This window comes from Pinus tabuliformis, chromosome J (assembly GCF_031772625.1).
Source record: "Pinus tabuliformis cultivar Carrire ecotype Pingquan chromosome J, CPIR1, whole genome shotgun sequence".
NCBI lineage: Eukaryota > Viridiplantae > Streptophyta > Pinopsida > Pinales > Pinaceae > Pinus > Pinus tabuliformis.
In genome coordinates, this window is record NC_142295.1 from 63,009,455 (window position 1) to 63,027,346 (window position 17,892).

Consider the following 17,892-nt stretch of genomic DNA (forward strand, 5'->3'; position numbering starts at 1 on the left):
AAAAACTAGCAAAGAGTTAGTGAGAAAAAATCTCACACTGATTCAGGATCCAAACTAAATCAGGGACATGCTGGTTGCCCCACACTGCCTCTACGCAGCTTTTGCGTCACACTTGTTGGGCTCTGTGTCACCTCCTCTTCGGATCTCCTGTTGTCTGGAAATTCGACCAACCCCGGATTCTGGCACTAGATCTCGACTCTCCCAACTGAATTTCGAACTCCCTTTGAAGCTCTACATTGCCTCTGCATGGCACTGTGTTGCCTCTCTGAACTGCTCTATTCTTCTCTGCTTTGCACTCTATGGATCTGGAAAACTCTCCTCTGGACTACTATCCCTGCCCCTCACTGCAAGAAGATCACTCGATCTCACTCCGGCAACTCTATGCTGCTACCCTTGAGAAATTTGATCTTTGATCTCTCATTCGATGTGTTTTCCAAGTGCCCATCGAACTCTTTCTTATAATCTCTCGTTGGAGCTCCAACGGCCAAGATTAAAACATAATCAAGGGCTAAGATTAATTGGGAGTTGATCCTCGTCTTCTTCTAGAAGATTCACACCTGATTTAATTAATACCCTTTAATTAACCAAATTTCCTAAGTTTAGACTTAGGGAACCATTTTAAAAAGTTAATTATTTTAATTAGACCATCTCTAGTTGGAATTTTTCCAAACAATTTCTGGGTATTGTAGAATGCATGTGTCTTAGCCTCTCTGCAAAATCTCGAGGCAAGAGCACATCTGATGCTACAGAAATCAACACATTTCTCCCCCTATCTCCATGCTTTTGTTCTTCTCTTATGCTTTCTCTCCCCCTTTGACATCAATGGCAAAGGGTAACTCCCCCTGACAAAGTATCTTCCTCTGTCTTCCTACAATATGCCTTTCTCCCCCTGTCTTCTTCCAGGGCTTCTTATCCATTGGAACTTCCAATTAATGCAATTTACTGACATATATTAAAATCATTCAAGTCAAGACATTTCTTCGCTACTTCCCAAGAGGATGCACCTTCATGACAGACTCTTACATCAATAACAACATCATCCAACATTATCTCCCCTTGACAGCTTCTCTCTGTCATGCTTGCCTAACAAGTTCCATGAGACATTTCACAACCCTGTCATCAAGCCATTGTGAATCTGCCTTCCCAAATCAAACTGCCTGAAGGATAGATCTTCAAATTTGTAATTGTTGCTAGTTAGCCACCCCCTCTTCAATATTCACAATACTAGGAGTCTTCAAGCCAAATTTCTTAAAATGATATATGAACTTGCTTTGCTACAGGATCATTCTAAACCTTGACATCTTCCTTTGTACCTGTAGCTTCATCATGGTCTTACGACTTTACAAATCATGTGAGCATGACCTCTGAATTTATTCATTTACTTGTTCCTCTTTCTTTTGTTGTCTTCTCCAAACCTTCTTGTACCTCATATTAGTGTTTTCCCTCACAGAAGACTTCATCATGCTTTTGCAATCACGAGCTATGTGACCATAGTTATGGCATATATAACACTCAATGTGGTACCTAAATGATGGAGCAAATGACGTATACTTTATGTTGATGAAGCTATTTTCCTTGTGTTCCTGCAAACATGCTTTACAGTTTTGATAATGACTTTGATAATCATCCCTGTCAAAAGCTTTGCAATCCCAGCCTTATGCCCAAAGTTAGTACATGAAAAACAATAACCAATAAATATACTAGGGTAACTAGATGTGGGAAATCCTTTAGGTGGTGTAGTTCTCGAGATGCCTTCTTCTTGAGTTTTCCTCACTGTTGGCTGTCAATTTTGTGTTCTCTTGATTGACTAATCTTGGACATTCTCCTTCCACGGCATGCATTCTTCCTTCTTGATAGGTTAGTTTATGACACCTACAATACTCTTTTGTTCGGCTTCCTTTCTTGTCGTCATGGAGCTTGATCCCTTCTCATCATAAGTTGGCTTGTATCCTAAACTAGATTTGATGTCGCATGGCCTTTGAGTGTTGAAAATCTCATCCAACATTTTAGTGTTGTTTACAAAATTTCGTTGAATGTTTTTCTTTTGAACTTCCTTTCTAAGTGAAACTATCTCTGCTTCCAAACTTTCCTTCAATTTCGTGTTTTCTTCCAACTAGTTTTTGAGTGTTTCTTCGATTATTCTAGCTTCCTCTAACTAGACTTTCAAACTAATGATAGTCTTCTCCAATTCTTTAGATTCTTTGTTGAAGTTCTTCAAATGCTCTTTTAGTTCACTTAGCTCTTTTTCCAATGCTTTGACTTTCTTCTTTTGTAATTTTAGATCTTTTAAAGCACTGAACAACTCTCTTTCAAGATCTACTACTCCCTCGACTTTTTCTTCTTGATTCCCTATTGCCAGGAATAACACCCTTTTTGACTCACTTACGTTGTTGCTTTCCTCATCAGATTAAGAAATGTATTCCTTTGACTAGAAACTTTTCTTGGAGATTTTCCTTTTAATATGTTTCTAGTCTCTTTTCTTATTTTTCTTTTCCTTCTTAGGAGTTTCTTCTTCTTCATCACTATCTAAACATTTTGCATTAGGACATTTCGAAGCAAAATGACCAATTTCACCACAATTAAAACATTTCAAAGGAAGCTTACCTTCATACTTGCCAGTTCCTTTCTTCAACTTCATCACAAAGTTGGTTATTTCTTCATCTGAAACATCGCTACAAGCTGCAACTGGATCTAGACTTTGACTGCTGCCCTTTCTTCCTTGTATTCTTTGATGCCTTGAAAGTTGCTTCTCTTTTAGATGGATTTTCTTGTTTTGTTCTCATTTTGTAAGCCGTAAGTATACCATGCATCTCATCCATGTTTAACGTGGCAAGATCTAATCTTTCTCCTAGAAATGATACCTTAGAATCAAATCTCATCGAAAGAGATCTTAGGAACTTTATAGCGATTGCTTTGTTCTCCATTGGTTCTCCCAACCCTTGCAAAGTGTTTACTATTTCATCTACACAGAGGAAGTAGGCTGCAATATTTTCATCTTCCATCATTCTCAGCTGCGCAAATTATGCTCTGAAGATTTGAAGTTTGGCCTCTTTGACTTTTTGATCTCCTTCATATATGCTTTGAAGCTTGTTCCAAACCTCTTTTGCAGATTTATGCATTACTTTAACATAAACTAGACCTACTAGGCCATTTAAAATAGCATTATTTCCTTTTGTATTGCTTGTTGATTTGGGGTAGCATCGGATGTGCTCTAGCCATGAAAATTGGTGGAGAGGCTAAAGCACATGAGATCTCCAAGACCGGGAAATGGTTTAGATAGATTGTACCCAATTTGGGAGATATTAAAAAATTAATATTTTTAATGGAGTTCCTAAGTCTAAACTTAGGAAAAATAAAATATTAATGGGTATTATTATAAAACTTGGTTAGAAGGTTCCAAAAGTCATGGATCAAGCCAAATCTAATCTTAGCCATTGGTTAGAGATGTAATCTCGGCCATTAAAGGACCAACAGGAAAAGTATAAGAGGAGGCTTGAGGGTCAATTGGAAGATACACTAGAGTGATCAGTCATTCATTTTGCTAGAGCGGGGTTGCTAAGCAAAGTTGAATCAATGATCAACAGCGAGGGGCAGTGAGTACGACGCAAAGAGGCAGGGAAAATACTAGGAGACCAGCACAGAAGCAGAGAAAGCGAGAGCAACAGTCAGTCCAAGCTACGCAGAGCCCAGCAGAGGCAGCGCAAAGCACAGAGAGATTGTGTCATCCACGTAGAGGGCAGAGGGAGTGACGCAGAGGCTCCCAGAGGTTGCACAGTGCCTCAGAGGGCTGACGCAGAGGGTCCTGGGGTTGATGCGGGTCAGCAGGAGGTGATGCAAAGGCCAGAAGGGCCAGCGATGAGCTTCAGTTGTGCCGGAGAGGGTTTTGTGGGACAAGTTTTCTGAATACCTGTTTCCGGATATAGAGGTATTGCTATCGTGTATTTTTCTCTATCAGGTGAGCCGGATTAGGCACCCTGTTGAACTCAAATAGACTGCATAATAATATAACCCTCAGAATATCTGCACCGGTTTTCCCGCATTGGGTTTTTCCGGGGAAATTTGTCCAAAAATAACGGTGTCACTTGTGTGCTTGTTTTCTTTTAGTTGATGATCTGTAGATGTTGTGATTGTGTTGTGTTTATTTCGGTATTTAAATGTATCAAATTACTTGTTCGAATTTTAAAAAGTAGAAGAAATAAACCAGCAGAATACAGATTAATTTTCTAATGGATAGACTTAGAAAATTCAACATTGCTTTCATAAAGTCTCTTACCAGCATCATCCATTGGAGAAGCAAGAGGTTCAACGTACCTACTTACTATGCAATGTCAGACATCAAATCCACGAGTTTGCAATTATCTTTTCATTCTTCCACTCCAAAGCGCATAGTTTTGTCCATCAAACAATGTAGTTCCATTGTTGATGCAATCCATGATCTCCCTTCCTATGGTTAGACTGCTTGTGAAGGAATCTGCTCTTATACCAATTGTTGAGAACACTAATAGGGGTGGCTAATCAATATTTCACTTCAATTGGGTAATTTTAAACTTCAAAGCATTAAATATCATTAGCATCAGATCAAAACATAAATCAGCATCACATCACATGAACAGGACAAAAGAATTTTTTGGTGGAAACCATTATTGGAGAAAAACCACCGAAGGCTTTTAATATATGTCTTTAAGATAACATCAACACGAACCTCCAACTATAACTAGAAGGAGGCTCCAAACCCCTAAATTATCAGCTCCAACTAAAAAGATGTGCCAACACCCTAGTTTACAAGGTCCAATTGGAAGAAGGCTCCAACCCCCTAGATTTATCAGCTCCAACTGAAAGGATGCTTCAACACCCTAAATTTATTAGTCCAACACCCTCCAAGCTCCAACTTGCCCTAGCACAACCCTGCTCCCTTAAAGTGTTCTCAAGCTCCAACCAGAAGGAGATTTCAATCTCCTCCTTGCACCATCCTTAAGATTCAAGATATTCTCAAGCTCCAATGTGAAGGAGTCTTTAGTCTCCTCCTTGCACCACCCAACTACCCTAAAAATATAAAAGATAGAAGAATAAATGTGGGCTCTCATACCAGGGACAATGACCCACTTACAATGATATTCAAATAATCCTCACTGTTGTCTCTATTGATATATGCCTAGATATACAATGGGGTCCTTAAGCTGTCAAGCTGTTGTTAAAATTCAGCACTGCTTCTGCTATAACTCAATGATTATTCTACAAACCCTTATCAAGTATAGGTTTCAATTCATAACAAGGTACAATATAACAGGTTGAAAAATCATACCTCTGATTGCAATACTTGATGATAATCAATGATGTCTTCAATATATGTTCAGCAGGTCCAAAAACAAACTTCACCTCTGCTTCAGATCTCACTTTCCTGAGATGACTGAGTCATTTTTCAACAGGTCAGAGATATTGCTCGTTAACCCCAGCCTTAACCTTGCCTTGAAGATGCCTTAGTAATAACCCAAAATTTGTACTTGAAATTCCTTCAAATTGTTACAGAAAGAGGGTCGAAACAAATTTTTGACCTGGTTTGAATTAGCCCACAGAATGCTCCAAATTAGCCCACAGAGATGGCCTTAAAACTGGTATGAAAGTTGTCTTACACAGAGCCTGAGGAAGGTCAAGATCAAGCTTCAGAACCAGTGAAAAGAGTCATCAAATCAAGCCTCGGAATAGTGTGAATAAGTGTCATAGATGGAGCCTCAGGCAAGTCGGGTTTATGTCTCTCAAATAGGCCTCAAAGGGGCCAAAAACATCTACTTCAGAAGATAAAAGACTAGCGAAGAAACCTCCCAAGAAAATGCAAAATTTAAGCCCAAAACTCATTTGAGAACTCAGCCTTATAACGAATAAGCCTCTAAAAATATAACCTTTCGCCAGCGCAGATTTACTACTGCCTTATGGCCGAAATTAGGCCTCATATCAGGCTAGATTATGCCACAAAAGAATGCAAATAGGAGCCTCAGGGATGCCGAAAGATAGGGCTTAAACAGACCTTTAAACCCTCCTCAGAAAATACCCTCAGACTTCATTTTTGTCTAGCAAATGATCATCACAAGTAGATACGACAGAAGCTCAACCAGCCTCAGAAAGAACTTGGACTAACTTGAAGATCAGCATCACTATTTTGGCCAGTTGAGATCAGATCAATAGATAGATATGTGCATGAATAAATGATGCACTTCCTGGGGAGATCCGAACTCTTATTTATACAGGAGGGGCTCCTAGAGGGGGAGGCCGACATGGCCTTAGAAAAGAGCCAACCTTTAACTTTTATGCCATAATTATAATCCTTTTTGAAAGCCAATTTGACAACCAATGGAAACAAAATTTAGGGAACCGACATGAAACTTTATTTGAGGTCAGATTTATAATGGGAGCACCATATTTAACTTGGACAGCTCAACAACCAATACAAAATATCCATGTTTCTCCAATTTTAACCAATCATCAAGCTGGCTTTAGCATCTCTTTTGGGGCATCTTGACCACATAATGGGGCTCCAACTTTGACAAGATATATCTCCTCAACCATGAGGAGTTATGACGCATGCCACCTATCATTGGAATTGGAAAGACAAGAACCATCAGCTGATGATGATCTTACAAAAGAAATCACATTTCCTCCCATCCATTTACTTCAACAAATGTGGGGCTTCATCTGGCTGCTTCTAGGGTTGACATCAATGACAACCAATTCCTAACAGTTCATTCATTCAAATGTCCAAAAGATAAAAATAGAATGAAGAAAAGAAATTCATAAAGCATAAAAATAAATAGTTGTTAATATGAATGATTGATATGAGATGATATTACATTGACAAGCGACATCATATATATATTATATACATTGAATAGTAATTTGTTGAATAGACATTAGCCTTGAACCCTGAGATGACAGCTGGTCTAATTCATTCCTTCGTTAATTGCACATGGTCTAGACAACTTATTATTACTGTTATTGTCATTATTATAAAAAACAGAGTTATTTGCAAATGAGTTCCATGTTGCTTGATTGCATTTAAGACTATTTCTTTCAATAAAGAACGCAACTCTTCTGAGTCACTACAGCACATCTACAATGGATCAAAAGATGCCTACGACTTTCCTGTAAGGGATGATGATTTACTGTTTCCTTCCATTTTTATAAAGCACGTCTTTTAAAAGCTATAACAGTAGGAACATATTAATATTTCAATGTTTAATAACCATACACGAGTGAAGGTATAATTAAACAAGCATAAGAGAAAAAAATGGCACAACTGTGTTGCTTTTAAAAGCTAGAAATGATTACCACGAAAGGCCTTCTAATCCTAAAATAGTTTTGAATAATTCTATATCAACCTTTGCTAATTGATCTGATCTATATTTTGCTAATTGATCTGAATCTTAGGTCTTCTGTGACCAATTCACATACACAATTAAATTCATGAATTACATTACCAATTCACATACACAATTAAATTCATGAATGACATTAGTCTCCTGTTAAAACAACATATACAGAACTACAACAAGGTAAGAAAAAACCAATATCTCAGCACCTTTGATTTGGCTTTAACGAGGCATTATGATTAAATTGAGAAAAAAAGGTTTTTGGGGAAAAATATTCTCCTATGCAATTACCATGGGACGAAATCTTTTGCCCTCTACTCCCAACTTGAAGAAATACTCTGCAGCTGTTCCCAGCTTAGGAATCTGCACCAAAGATACAATTTTAAATGCCTTGATGGGTACGTACAATCATCCTAGTATTGAAAATAAATATTCTGCATGCACAAGAGTTTTGGAAAGGTTCATCTAAATGCAAAAAGATATAAATCTTTATTAAGGGGACATCTTCCTTTCAATTTTTCCCGGTAATTTCATCAAGTTGAAGGACATGTTGGAAAGATCAGTCAGTTAAAACAACTTATCACAGGACGTTGGGAATATCTGTCCTCAGATGCCCCTTTTTAAAAAAGGTGATAAGAAACCTGTTTTCAGCGAATAAGCTTATGAGAAAAAATTATAACTTTGCATAGAATAGATACTATCCCACCTCAAAAGCAATTTGGAAAAGATTATGAAATAACGGAAAACAAACAATTTTAGTCTCTTTATTCAGAAGAAGAAATATTTGAAATGGTCAAAAAATGCAGCCAATGCCACCAAACATTTATTGACTTGCCAGAAGATTATTCATATAAAATATAACGCTGGCAAGAAGGTTTATTTCAGTTACAAGATAGCAATACATCATGTTACAAAAAGGGCTCTCAATGTATCCATAATAAGTATCATACTGGAGATATATCTGATAGATCATGGTAGTGGCCAGACCATCTGCTCTCAGTAATCTCAACACCAAATGAGACAAAATAGAGTGAAGGCGATTCAAATACCAGGAGAAGTACAAATGGTTTTAAATCTACATTGCACAAGTTTCCTGAATGTGGGAACTTCTGGAATACAGATATGAGTGTCCAATATGGCTAGAAGTTTCACCCAAATTTACAGGAAATGACATGTTGGGAGCAACAATAATAGATATTAAACAAATATAAAGAATACATTACAAGACCAAAAACAGGGGAAAATGGTGTAGCTATGCACATTATGGAGTTCTGTAATGCCCTTCGAAACATGTCTGATCCTTAATCCGTACTGTTACACTGTATATTGTATGGGGTGTTCAAGGAACAGTCCACGACACTTTGCAGGATGACATCCATGGACTTTCTATGTACCAGTTGCAGTTGTTGTGGCACTTTGTTATTGCACCTGTTATTTAGTGCTACCTTCATTACTTACCTGACCCTTGGGAAGATGACATGGTTACAGTATGACTTGGCAGTATCATTTTCATGCTTCTTTGCTCACTCCCTCTTATCAGATTTATTTGTCATATATTATATCATTGGCGGAGGCTGCTTCGGTGGCATATTATGAACACTCATTTTGTTGCAGATGCTTCTCCATGATTGACTTTTGGAAGGAATCTCCCATCCCATTATCTTGCGCTCATGATAATCTCGTCATTATTTTCTCTTAGTCATTTCATGGTGGGTTCAAGCTTTTTCAAATTGTCGTGTCCCCTAGCTTGGTGGCATATTTCCTAGTAGCATGTTTAGATGCATGTCCCCTTCCATCATCCATCATTTAGCATGCGCACCGCCCATTATGTCATCACAATTCCTTTTTGCATAGACAATTTTCATATCACACTTATTCCATCATTCAACCACTCATAGAGGGTGCATGACCCATATTCACTCATTTACACATAGTTTTAACTCATAACTTAACTCTCATTTGGCATATTTCAATATAACCCCTTCTTAACGTGTTAACAGGCCACAGTGGTTTAAAATATTTTACTGCTATTTCATCCAACCCAAACCTATGGTTGAAGCACTATGTTTTTGGCCTATTTTATTATTGTGTTATAAAACTCAATCAAGGCCCTATTCCCTAAGTCTGAATTTTTTTTTTCAAGTACTAGGGAATATAACTTCTTGTGTACAAGGAACAGAACTTGAGCATAGCACTCCCCTTTGGAACTCATGTTGAGGCAAAACACAATTAAAAAAAATAATAATATCTAAAAGGTAGTTTCCCTCGTGTAAAATAATTGGGATTATTTTAGCCTTGTTCACACTCACATATGCCACTTGGATGAGAAATTTATTTCATTTGGCACAGATATTGAAGAGTTTGTTGAGTCCACATATGTTTTGAGGGTTAGTTATGCATGCACCGTCTCTTTCATGTCCACATCCACATCATTGAATCATTTTTTATTTTCACATATTTTAGATAAGTTATTTTAGGTGGTGCACTCCACTGGATGATCAGCTCTCAACTTTGAGTTTGTTTTGTTCACACCTTATTTTAACCCTGAAGAAGATATGTGGCTTGGTAGTTAAGCACAAGTACTATTTCGAGTAGATTCTTCACATATTCCTAGAATTGGATGAAGTAGTCATCACATGGATAATAATTTATTCCATGGACTTGGTCACTCACTATTTCAAGAGTGGTATGCCTACCGTGGCTAACTATTTCTATTTTGAAACACATCATTGTTGACGAGGTTTTTGATCTCTCTTGGATTGCATACTTGTTGAGGACCATTGTTTTCTATTGGGGAGGTTGTTACAACATCTTGGCACCAATCCCAAAGGCACACTTCTCTTAATTTAAAATTTCTATTTTGCATAATATCTAGTTATTATTTGTCATTCGTTTTAGAAATTTTGTTGTTTCTAGCTATAGATTAGCGTAGAAATTTTCATTATTGCTTTGAAGTATATTTCTTCTTTATGTTGTGTGAGGCTTTTGATGAATATTTGTGGTGGATGGGAACAGTTTCTATACATGCAAATGATGGTCGAAATAATCAAGTGAAGACTTCTTACAAGTATCAATAATTAGGTGCGATCTCTCTTTAACCTAGTTATTTTGTTTATTACTTTAGGTATTTTGAAATTAGTTGCTTTCAAAGTAAGGTAGTAACTAGGCTAAAAACTCCAAGGGAAATAATACCTTTAATCTAATTCCGAAATCATCAACACCCCTTACATATTACCTTGCATGTTTTGTTCCTTCAATTGACATAGTAGGAAACTTTGTGGCATGCTTTAGGCCAGCCCCTAGAATCCTCAAGCCTAGACTTAGTTAAGTCGTACTCATAGGATTTGATAAACTCCATTAACCCGAGGACAAATATGCATAGTTTCTCCCTCTCTAGTCCATCTATTTCCAAAATTTCAACAATTTTGCTTGCTAGAAATTATTTAAAATTTCTATTTTGCATAATATCTAGTTATTATTTGTAATACATTTTAGAAATTTTGTTGTTTCTAGCTATAGATTAGCGTAGAAATTTTCATTTTTTATCTTATACAAGGCTAGACTATTAATATAGCTTGTTGGTTTTTGTGTAGCATCAGGAGGTATTCCCGCATGCCAAGAGGTCACCTAAGTCATCCGAGAAGAATTGTGAAAATTAAAATTAAAATTTTATTTTTTGGGCATCATGTAGGCTCAAAAAAGGGACAAGTTGACCCCACCATGAAATGGTGTGCCCCTTCGTAAAAATTCAATCCATTCGACATGTATATATACATGATGTGACACTTCACTTTGGTCATTCATCATCACATCCTCTCTCTTCTAGAGCAGTGGTGTGAACAGAGAGAGGTCGAAATGACTAAAATTTGACCAAGTTTGAATTTCACTGAGATTGATTGTTGACTAGAGCTGACTGCAGTATGGATCTGACCCTAGGTTGTTGAACACAGCACCAAGCTTGACTGCAGGCCGAAATTTGACTATTTGACCAACATTGACTTTTGTATTTTTGGTTGGTTTGACCAATGTTGACTTGTAGGAAATTGACTAGGTTTTAAAAGTATTTGGACTTTATATTTTGGCACAAATTTCTAGATAATTTGGATTTGTTAACCTTGTTGAAGAATAATTTCTCCTAGAAGAAAAGTTATTGGGTTTTCTCCCAAGGTAAAATTGTTGTCTCTATTTGTGCATGGTTGTTTCTTTATGATCTTACTGTTTCTATTGCATTTGTTGTTGAAATTTTCTATGTATAATTTCTAAATGATATCAATGGCATGAAATAAATTGTTTAAACTTTAAAGGTCATTAGGTAGTAATTATTAGATCAGAAAATTGGTTTCTACTATACATCTTGTGGAAAACTCAACATGGTATTTGTTGAAAGAGCAACCACTAAGGTCAGCCTAAGAGACAAGTGTTCAACAGTTGGACTAGATTTTTTGATCTGTTGCCAAATAGTGCCAAGTCTAAGAATGGAAGACAGGTTTCAGAAGGAATTTATTCTAGATCCAGAGGGAGTTGAGGAGAAAGTATTTATTTCCGCTCTTTCAAGCACTATTACCAATAGCAATGATGTTTGGTTAAAGGATGGCAGTGCTTCTAGGCACATGACTTGTTTAGGAGATGCTCTCACTAATTTGATAGAGAGAGATTCAGCATTGCAGGTGGACCATGGAGATAATACCAAGTATAAAGTGAAAGGATTTGGGTCAGCTTCGTTTGAACTAGAGTTCGAAGATTCACTACACATGGGAGATGTTTTGTATGTACTAGGATTGACGAAGAATCTGCTCTCTATCTCTGCACTGCAAGATAGAGGTTTTCGAGTTGCATTTATGGATGGTCAGGTTCTTATATGGCCTAATGGCTCAAGCATGGACTCAGCAGAAGTAATTGGTCTTCTAAGGGGAGGTCTATACAAACTAATAGGATGACCAACCCAGGCGGTGCCTAGACATTTTGTGCGACAACAAGGTTCATAGCAATAATGTCATTTTCTTTGTACTTCTCCTTTTCAGCATCATCTGTGGGTTCTTTGACTTTTCCTTGTATTAATTCCAATACCTTATTCCTTGCAAGGATGAGTTCCATCCTTCTTTTCCATGCTCTAAAGTTAGAGACTCCTTGAAGTTTCCCATAGGTATACTTGTAAATGTCACCCTTACTAGATATATCGAAGGCTTCAAAGGTTCTCTTCTTATAGTAGACTAGTATATGATCTTCCCAAGACTTCCTTCCTTCTATCAAATGGTGTTCTTCAACAGATCTTCAAGTTGTCTTTTCCTTCTTCTTCAACTTCGCTCTAATACCATGTTAGAAAATCAAAAAGGCAGAAAGACTTTCTTATCTTGATAATTACTTGTGATATATAATTATCTTCTTAAGGTCTTCTTTAATTTCTTTATGTCTTCTTTTGTCTTCTTATCATCAAGCAACTACCAAAACATAAACATGAAGATCAAGGACACAGAATGTAGGCTCTCAGCCAGGGAAAAATCCCTCTTATAAGGGAAAACCCAAAAATTCACTTATCTTCCTCTAGAACCAAATCAAATGAAACAACCAAGACCCTTGACCAAGACAAAGACCTTCTCCAATCCACCAAGTCAGCCTCCCAAGATAGTCCTTCTAATCAACTTCTTCAATACTGCATCAACTAAAAATTTTGGCCACACTGCATCAGAATTTTGGCCTTCTTGTAGTCCTGCAATTTTGGCTTCTTCCTGTAATCCAAAATCTCACACGCATGAACTTTAGTTAGGTCTAGGGGGTTATTTTTTAATTTTTTTAATTTCCCACGGAGTGGATATTGGAATAAAATTTGTATTTGAAATGTAATAAATGATTTCTAGAGAAGTTGTATTGGGTATGAACAATAAATATTGCACCTCTCACCCTCAACTTTCTACTAAGACACACCCTTAGGGGTTAAAAATGTGTTTTGGACCCTCAAAACCCACTTTTCCTAAGTTTAGTGGAAAAAGTGGCAATAAATTAAGCAAACAATTAAATAAATGGAAAAGAATAAAATATCCACATATGCCAAATGATGTGGACATGATGTCAAATGATGTGGACATGAGGTGGAAAATCATGGAGGAGTTAAAGTTAAGTCCCAAGGTGATGTGGAATCCTAAAATCAAGGAAAAAAATTGTGTTCTAAGAAAATCGAATTTTTGGAGGGGACCACAAGATTCCCAAGGAAAAACGCATTTATTTAGGAAGGGAATTTATGAGGTGGAAAATCATGGAGGAGTTAAAGTTAAGTCCCAAGGTGATGTGGAATCCTAAAATCAAAGAAAAAAAATTGTGTTCTAAGAAAATCGAATTTTTGGAGGGGACCACAAGATTCCCAAGGAAAAACGCATTTATTTAGGAAGGGAATTTGAATTGTTTGGAGGAGTCAACTTTTTGGTGGGCTTTGACTTGGACTTTTACTGGAGATGAGTGGAGAGTGGTCTCCTACCACTCCACTCCCATCTACACTTGTCCCTCTTTAACAATGAGTTAGCTCCTCTCATGGACTGCATGAGCCTCTCTGGGGAATTCGAATTGCATGATTGAGCTTTGGGATTGTCATCATCACACTTGTCATTTGGTTCTTCATTGAGATCTCCACCCATTCTCCTATATAATTGAGCCTTGGGCTCTCATTTTGTATATTTTGCAACGAGCTATTGTGCTTGGGGAAGCTCTGCTTCTATGTACTCTTGTGCTTCATATGAATAAAAAGACTTTGGGGTTCATTCATGGGTGTTTCTCTCTTGGAGTTTGTGCTTGGTTCAATGATGGTATAATTCTCTACTTGTGTTTAATTTGATTTCATTTTCTCATATGCTTTTATAGAGTTGTGAATGTATAGTTATCTTACATTTGCAATTGGTTATTTGATATGCTCTAGACTAGACAACTCTATCTATTTTCATACAAATTCTAGAGTTTTCTTGTCATTGTTTATTGATTTAATCCATATGAGCTAATGTGCATTTGAAGTTTTGTAGAGGTCATCTTTTGGATCAACTAGCAAGCGTGAGGGGAAGTCTTCAAGAGACCAACCCACTCTTGGCATAGCTTTCAAGGAGCTCTTATTGTTATTTAAATCTTAATAACTTATCTTTGGAGAGTGTTGGTTTTACAAGGGTCCTTTTGACATTGTTTGTGCTTAAGTCGACTATTTCAAACAAATCTACATCTTATACTCTTGTGCTTTCATCTCTTTATCTAGCTAATCAAGAGCTTCTTATAAGCTAGACAAGTGATGGGGTCTTTTCCCATCACTTGATTTAGTTTTTGTATATTATTTTGTAGCATTATCACTCACTTACATGCTCTCTTTTTCACACTAACTTTGGTTTTAGTTTTGCAGCCCTAACATTCCCTCTTGTAGGTTCTCTCAAGCTCCAAGTTGTATTTCAAGAAGGTCGTGGACATTTGGAGAGTTTGTGAAGGAGGCTAGGTCGTGCATCATATTGGAGCTTGCATTCTCTAATTGTAGAATCATTTCGTCTCTCTTGAGGCTCTCACAGCTTGAAGGGATTCTCTTCTTGTTTCAATATCTCACATTGTATTTTTCCATTACTCCTTGAGCAATCCTCAAAGAGGCTCTAACCTAATCATAACACCGTAATAATAAAATTTATGTGTTTGTTGTGGGAACGTGGGCCTACCCATTGGCATCTCTATCTCTCCATTTTAGGGAGGCAATCTTGGGTGGATTGACTTGTTAGTTTTAACTTTTCCATTTTTTTTCCACATCACATATGCATGCTCTAATTGGGAAGTAACACAAATCGCATTTTTCTTCAAGTTTGCTACATGCTTTAACCTTGCATCATTTATCATTGTTGCTACAAGTTTCAAGTTCACATTTCCATTTGCAAAGTAATTTACTCTTTACTCTATGCAAGCATTTTTATCATTTTCTAGCAAACTTTGATACATTTAGCTTGGCACTTATCTAAATAATTCATGCTCTATTGTTATGCAATATTTCCATTTTGAGTATATTTTGAAGCATTGTTATTGGACAAGTTCACCTTTCATAGCAACCATTTACTTTCATGTCAAGCTAGTCATCTTTTATTTTCTCAAGTTAAAGTTCTTTTCTGCAAAGCTATTGTGGGCACAAATCTCAAGTTTATCTTTCAAAGCATTAAAATTTACTTTTGGGAAACTTTACATGTGATCTAGTTTCTCATCTTGCAAGAACATACATTACAAGCTTCATTTGCTTTAGTTTGTTATTGATTATTCATTTACATTTAGCAACTCACAATTTCATATTTTCATGAAGCTTATGCATCTTGTGTTTACTTGAGCAACTATACAAGTGACCTTGTGGAGCATATTTAATTGAAGCAATTTCCATCTTTTACATAGCACTTACAATCTCACTTGCATATCATATTAGGCACTTTAACTTAGTTGCATTTTAAAATTAACCTCCAAGCATAAGCTTGGTTGATAAAAATCATAGGAAAAATATTTTATTGGAAAGTTCTTCCAATTGGTACAAAATAAAGTAAAGGCATGTGACCCTGCAGTTATGAAGGTGGCTTGTCCCCTTGTCGGAACAAAAGCACACACTAGCTGGTAAGACTCAGGGGATGAGTATCGTTAATGACACCACTACATCCTTGCCCCCTCTTTGCTACGGTTACCCCAATTTTTACTTTTTGGTAAGAGCTCAAAAGGAGGATCTCTCACTTAGATTAGGCATTTAGATTAAAAGTAACCAAGATAATTGCATCCAATTTTAGTTTAAGTGCATTTCATACTAACACGTCTTATTGTTTTACTTGCAAATAACCATTACACTTGTCATTTTTGAATATGTGTTCAATTGAATACTTTGTTTTGGCAAGCATCATCTCATTCTATATTTTGCAAGTAGAATTCTACTTGGTTTCCTTTACAAGATATTATTTCCTTGTATGCTTTGGATTAACAAGTGATCATATATCTTGATTCTTGAAAGCATCTGTATATCTTGTATTGATTATTTTATTGTGCTAACATCTTTTGTTTCATTTTCAGGATTGTTTGTGATTCCATTAGAAAGCATTTCATTTATTTTGAGCAAATATCTTTCATTTTTGAGCAATATTTTGAAGGCATTGGTTTTACATATGCTTATTGCTATTTCATGTGTTGATGGTTATTAAAGTTGATTTTGGTTCACATTGCTCATATTGTATTTTCTTGTAATCTCAAAAGTAATCCATTTCACTGTAACATCTCCTAAAAACCTCACATCTTTTAACTTAGTTTTCCATTTAGGGTCCACCCCCCTTAGCTAATCTAGGAGATAGCTTAAACGGAGAGAGTTGGGAATAGGTGACAACCCCACCTCTTTAATTTGCCACCAACCACACCTTGTGGGGTTAAAGGCTTTTCTCACTAACTAGTAGGTGTGTGTGACAGGCGGCAACAGGGGGTAGAGCTCAAGCTAGGCTTTTGTCCACACACTTTTAATTGTCTCGGCCATCCTTTGCATTTTACATTTTTTTTCATTTGTGGCTATATGTTCTTTTATCTTTCTTTCAGATGCATCAACCTCTAAGGGCAAAGTTTTTAGGCCCTTACTCAAAGATGAGGATAAAGCGTGCCAATGTCAGTGACAAACAACAATCAACCCAAAGAATGGAGATGGATACAAGGGACTAATGTAAAGTGATAAGTTTGGATTACCTTGGGCACATTATATCAATCAATGCCACTTATTTGTGCCCTTCTTCGGCAATGGAAAAAAAAGCCTCGAGGAAGGTCACATTGGACTAGGGGCAAGGGGATAACCTCCCAGGTGAGGTATGAGAACAAGGATACAATCAAGAGCAATCAATCATCCAGTTCAACCTCTACTTCATATTTGAATGCCCTTAACATTAAACGAAAGCACACGATTACAGAAATGATTAATGTACCTTATAATACATGACCTACCTTCCTTCAAGAAGTATGCTAAACGGAAGAAAGCATTGACCAAACATATGTGGTGAGCTCTAAGGCATGGCTATCTGCAAATCATCCTAGGGCTATTGGATCAATTAGGAGAAAATATTTCTCTTAGGGGTTACCCACTTGGGTGGGTAACAGGACTTTCCATCCTAGCCTAGTCTGTCTATAATTGGCTCAACCCCCAGATCTCGAAGCCATAGAGACCTGTGTTAGTTTTTGTATCATCGGATATTTTCTAGCCACGAAATTTGGTGGAGAGGCTAGAATACATGTATTCTCCAAAACCCAGAAATCGTTTCTGGAAATTCCACCTATTGACGACTTAATTAAAATAATTAATCAGTTTTTAATATCTCCTAAGTCTAAACTTAGGAAATATAATTAATTAGAGGGTATTAATTAAGTCATGGTGAGAATCTTCTAGAAAAAAACTTGGATCGAATTCTAGTTAATCTTAGCCGTCGATTAAGTTTTAATCATGGTCGTTGACGTCTCAACGAGAGATTATAAGAACAAACTCGATGTGGCTTGGAGAACACACACCAGTAGTTCGATTTCACTGACAGATCGA

At 36.8% G+C, this 17,892-nt stretch overlaps 1 protein-coding gene across 2 annotated transcripts in view; it reads right to left on the reverse strand.

Annotated features, from left to right (window-relative positions):
- The window catches only part of GPS1 (geranyl diphosphate synthase 1), a 316,841-nt gene that overhangs the window by 260,889 nt on the left and 38,060 nt on the right, over positions 1-17,892 (reverse strand). For both annotated transcript variants that reach the window (XM_089377112.1, XM_089377113.1), the window contains exon 4: positions 7,653-7,724. In XM_089377112.1, coding sequence (XP_089233238.1) covers positions 7,653-7,724 — 72 coding nt within the window. The remainder of the gene's footprint in view (positions 1-7,652; positions 7,725-17,892) is intronic.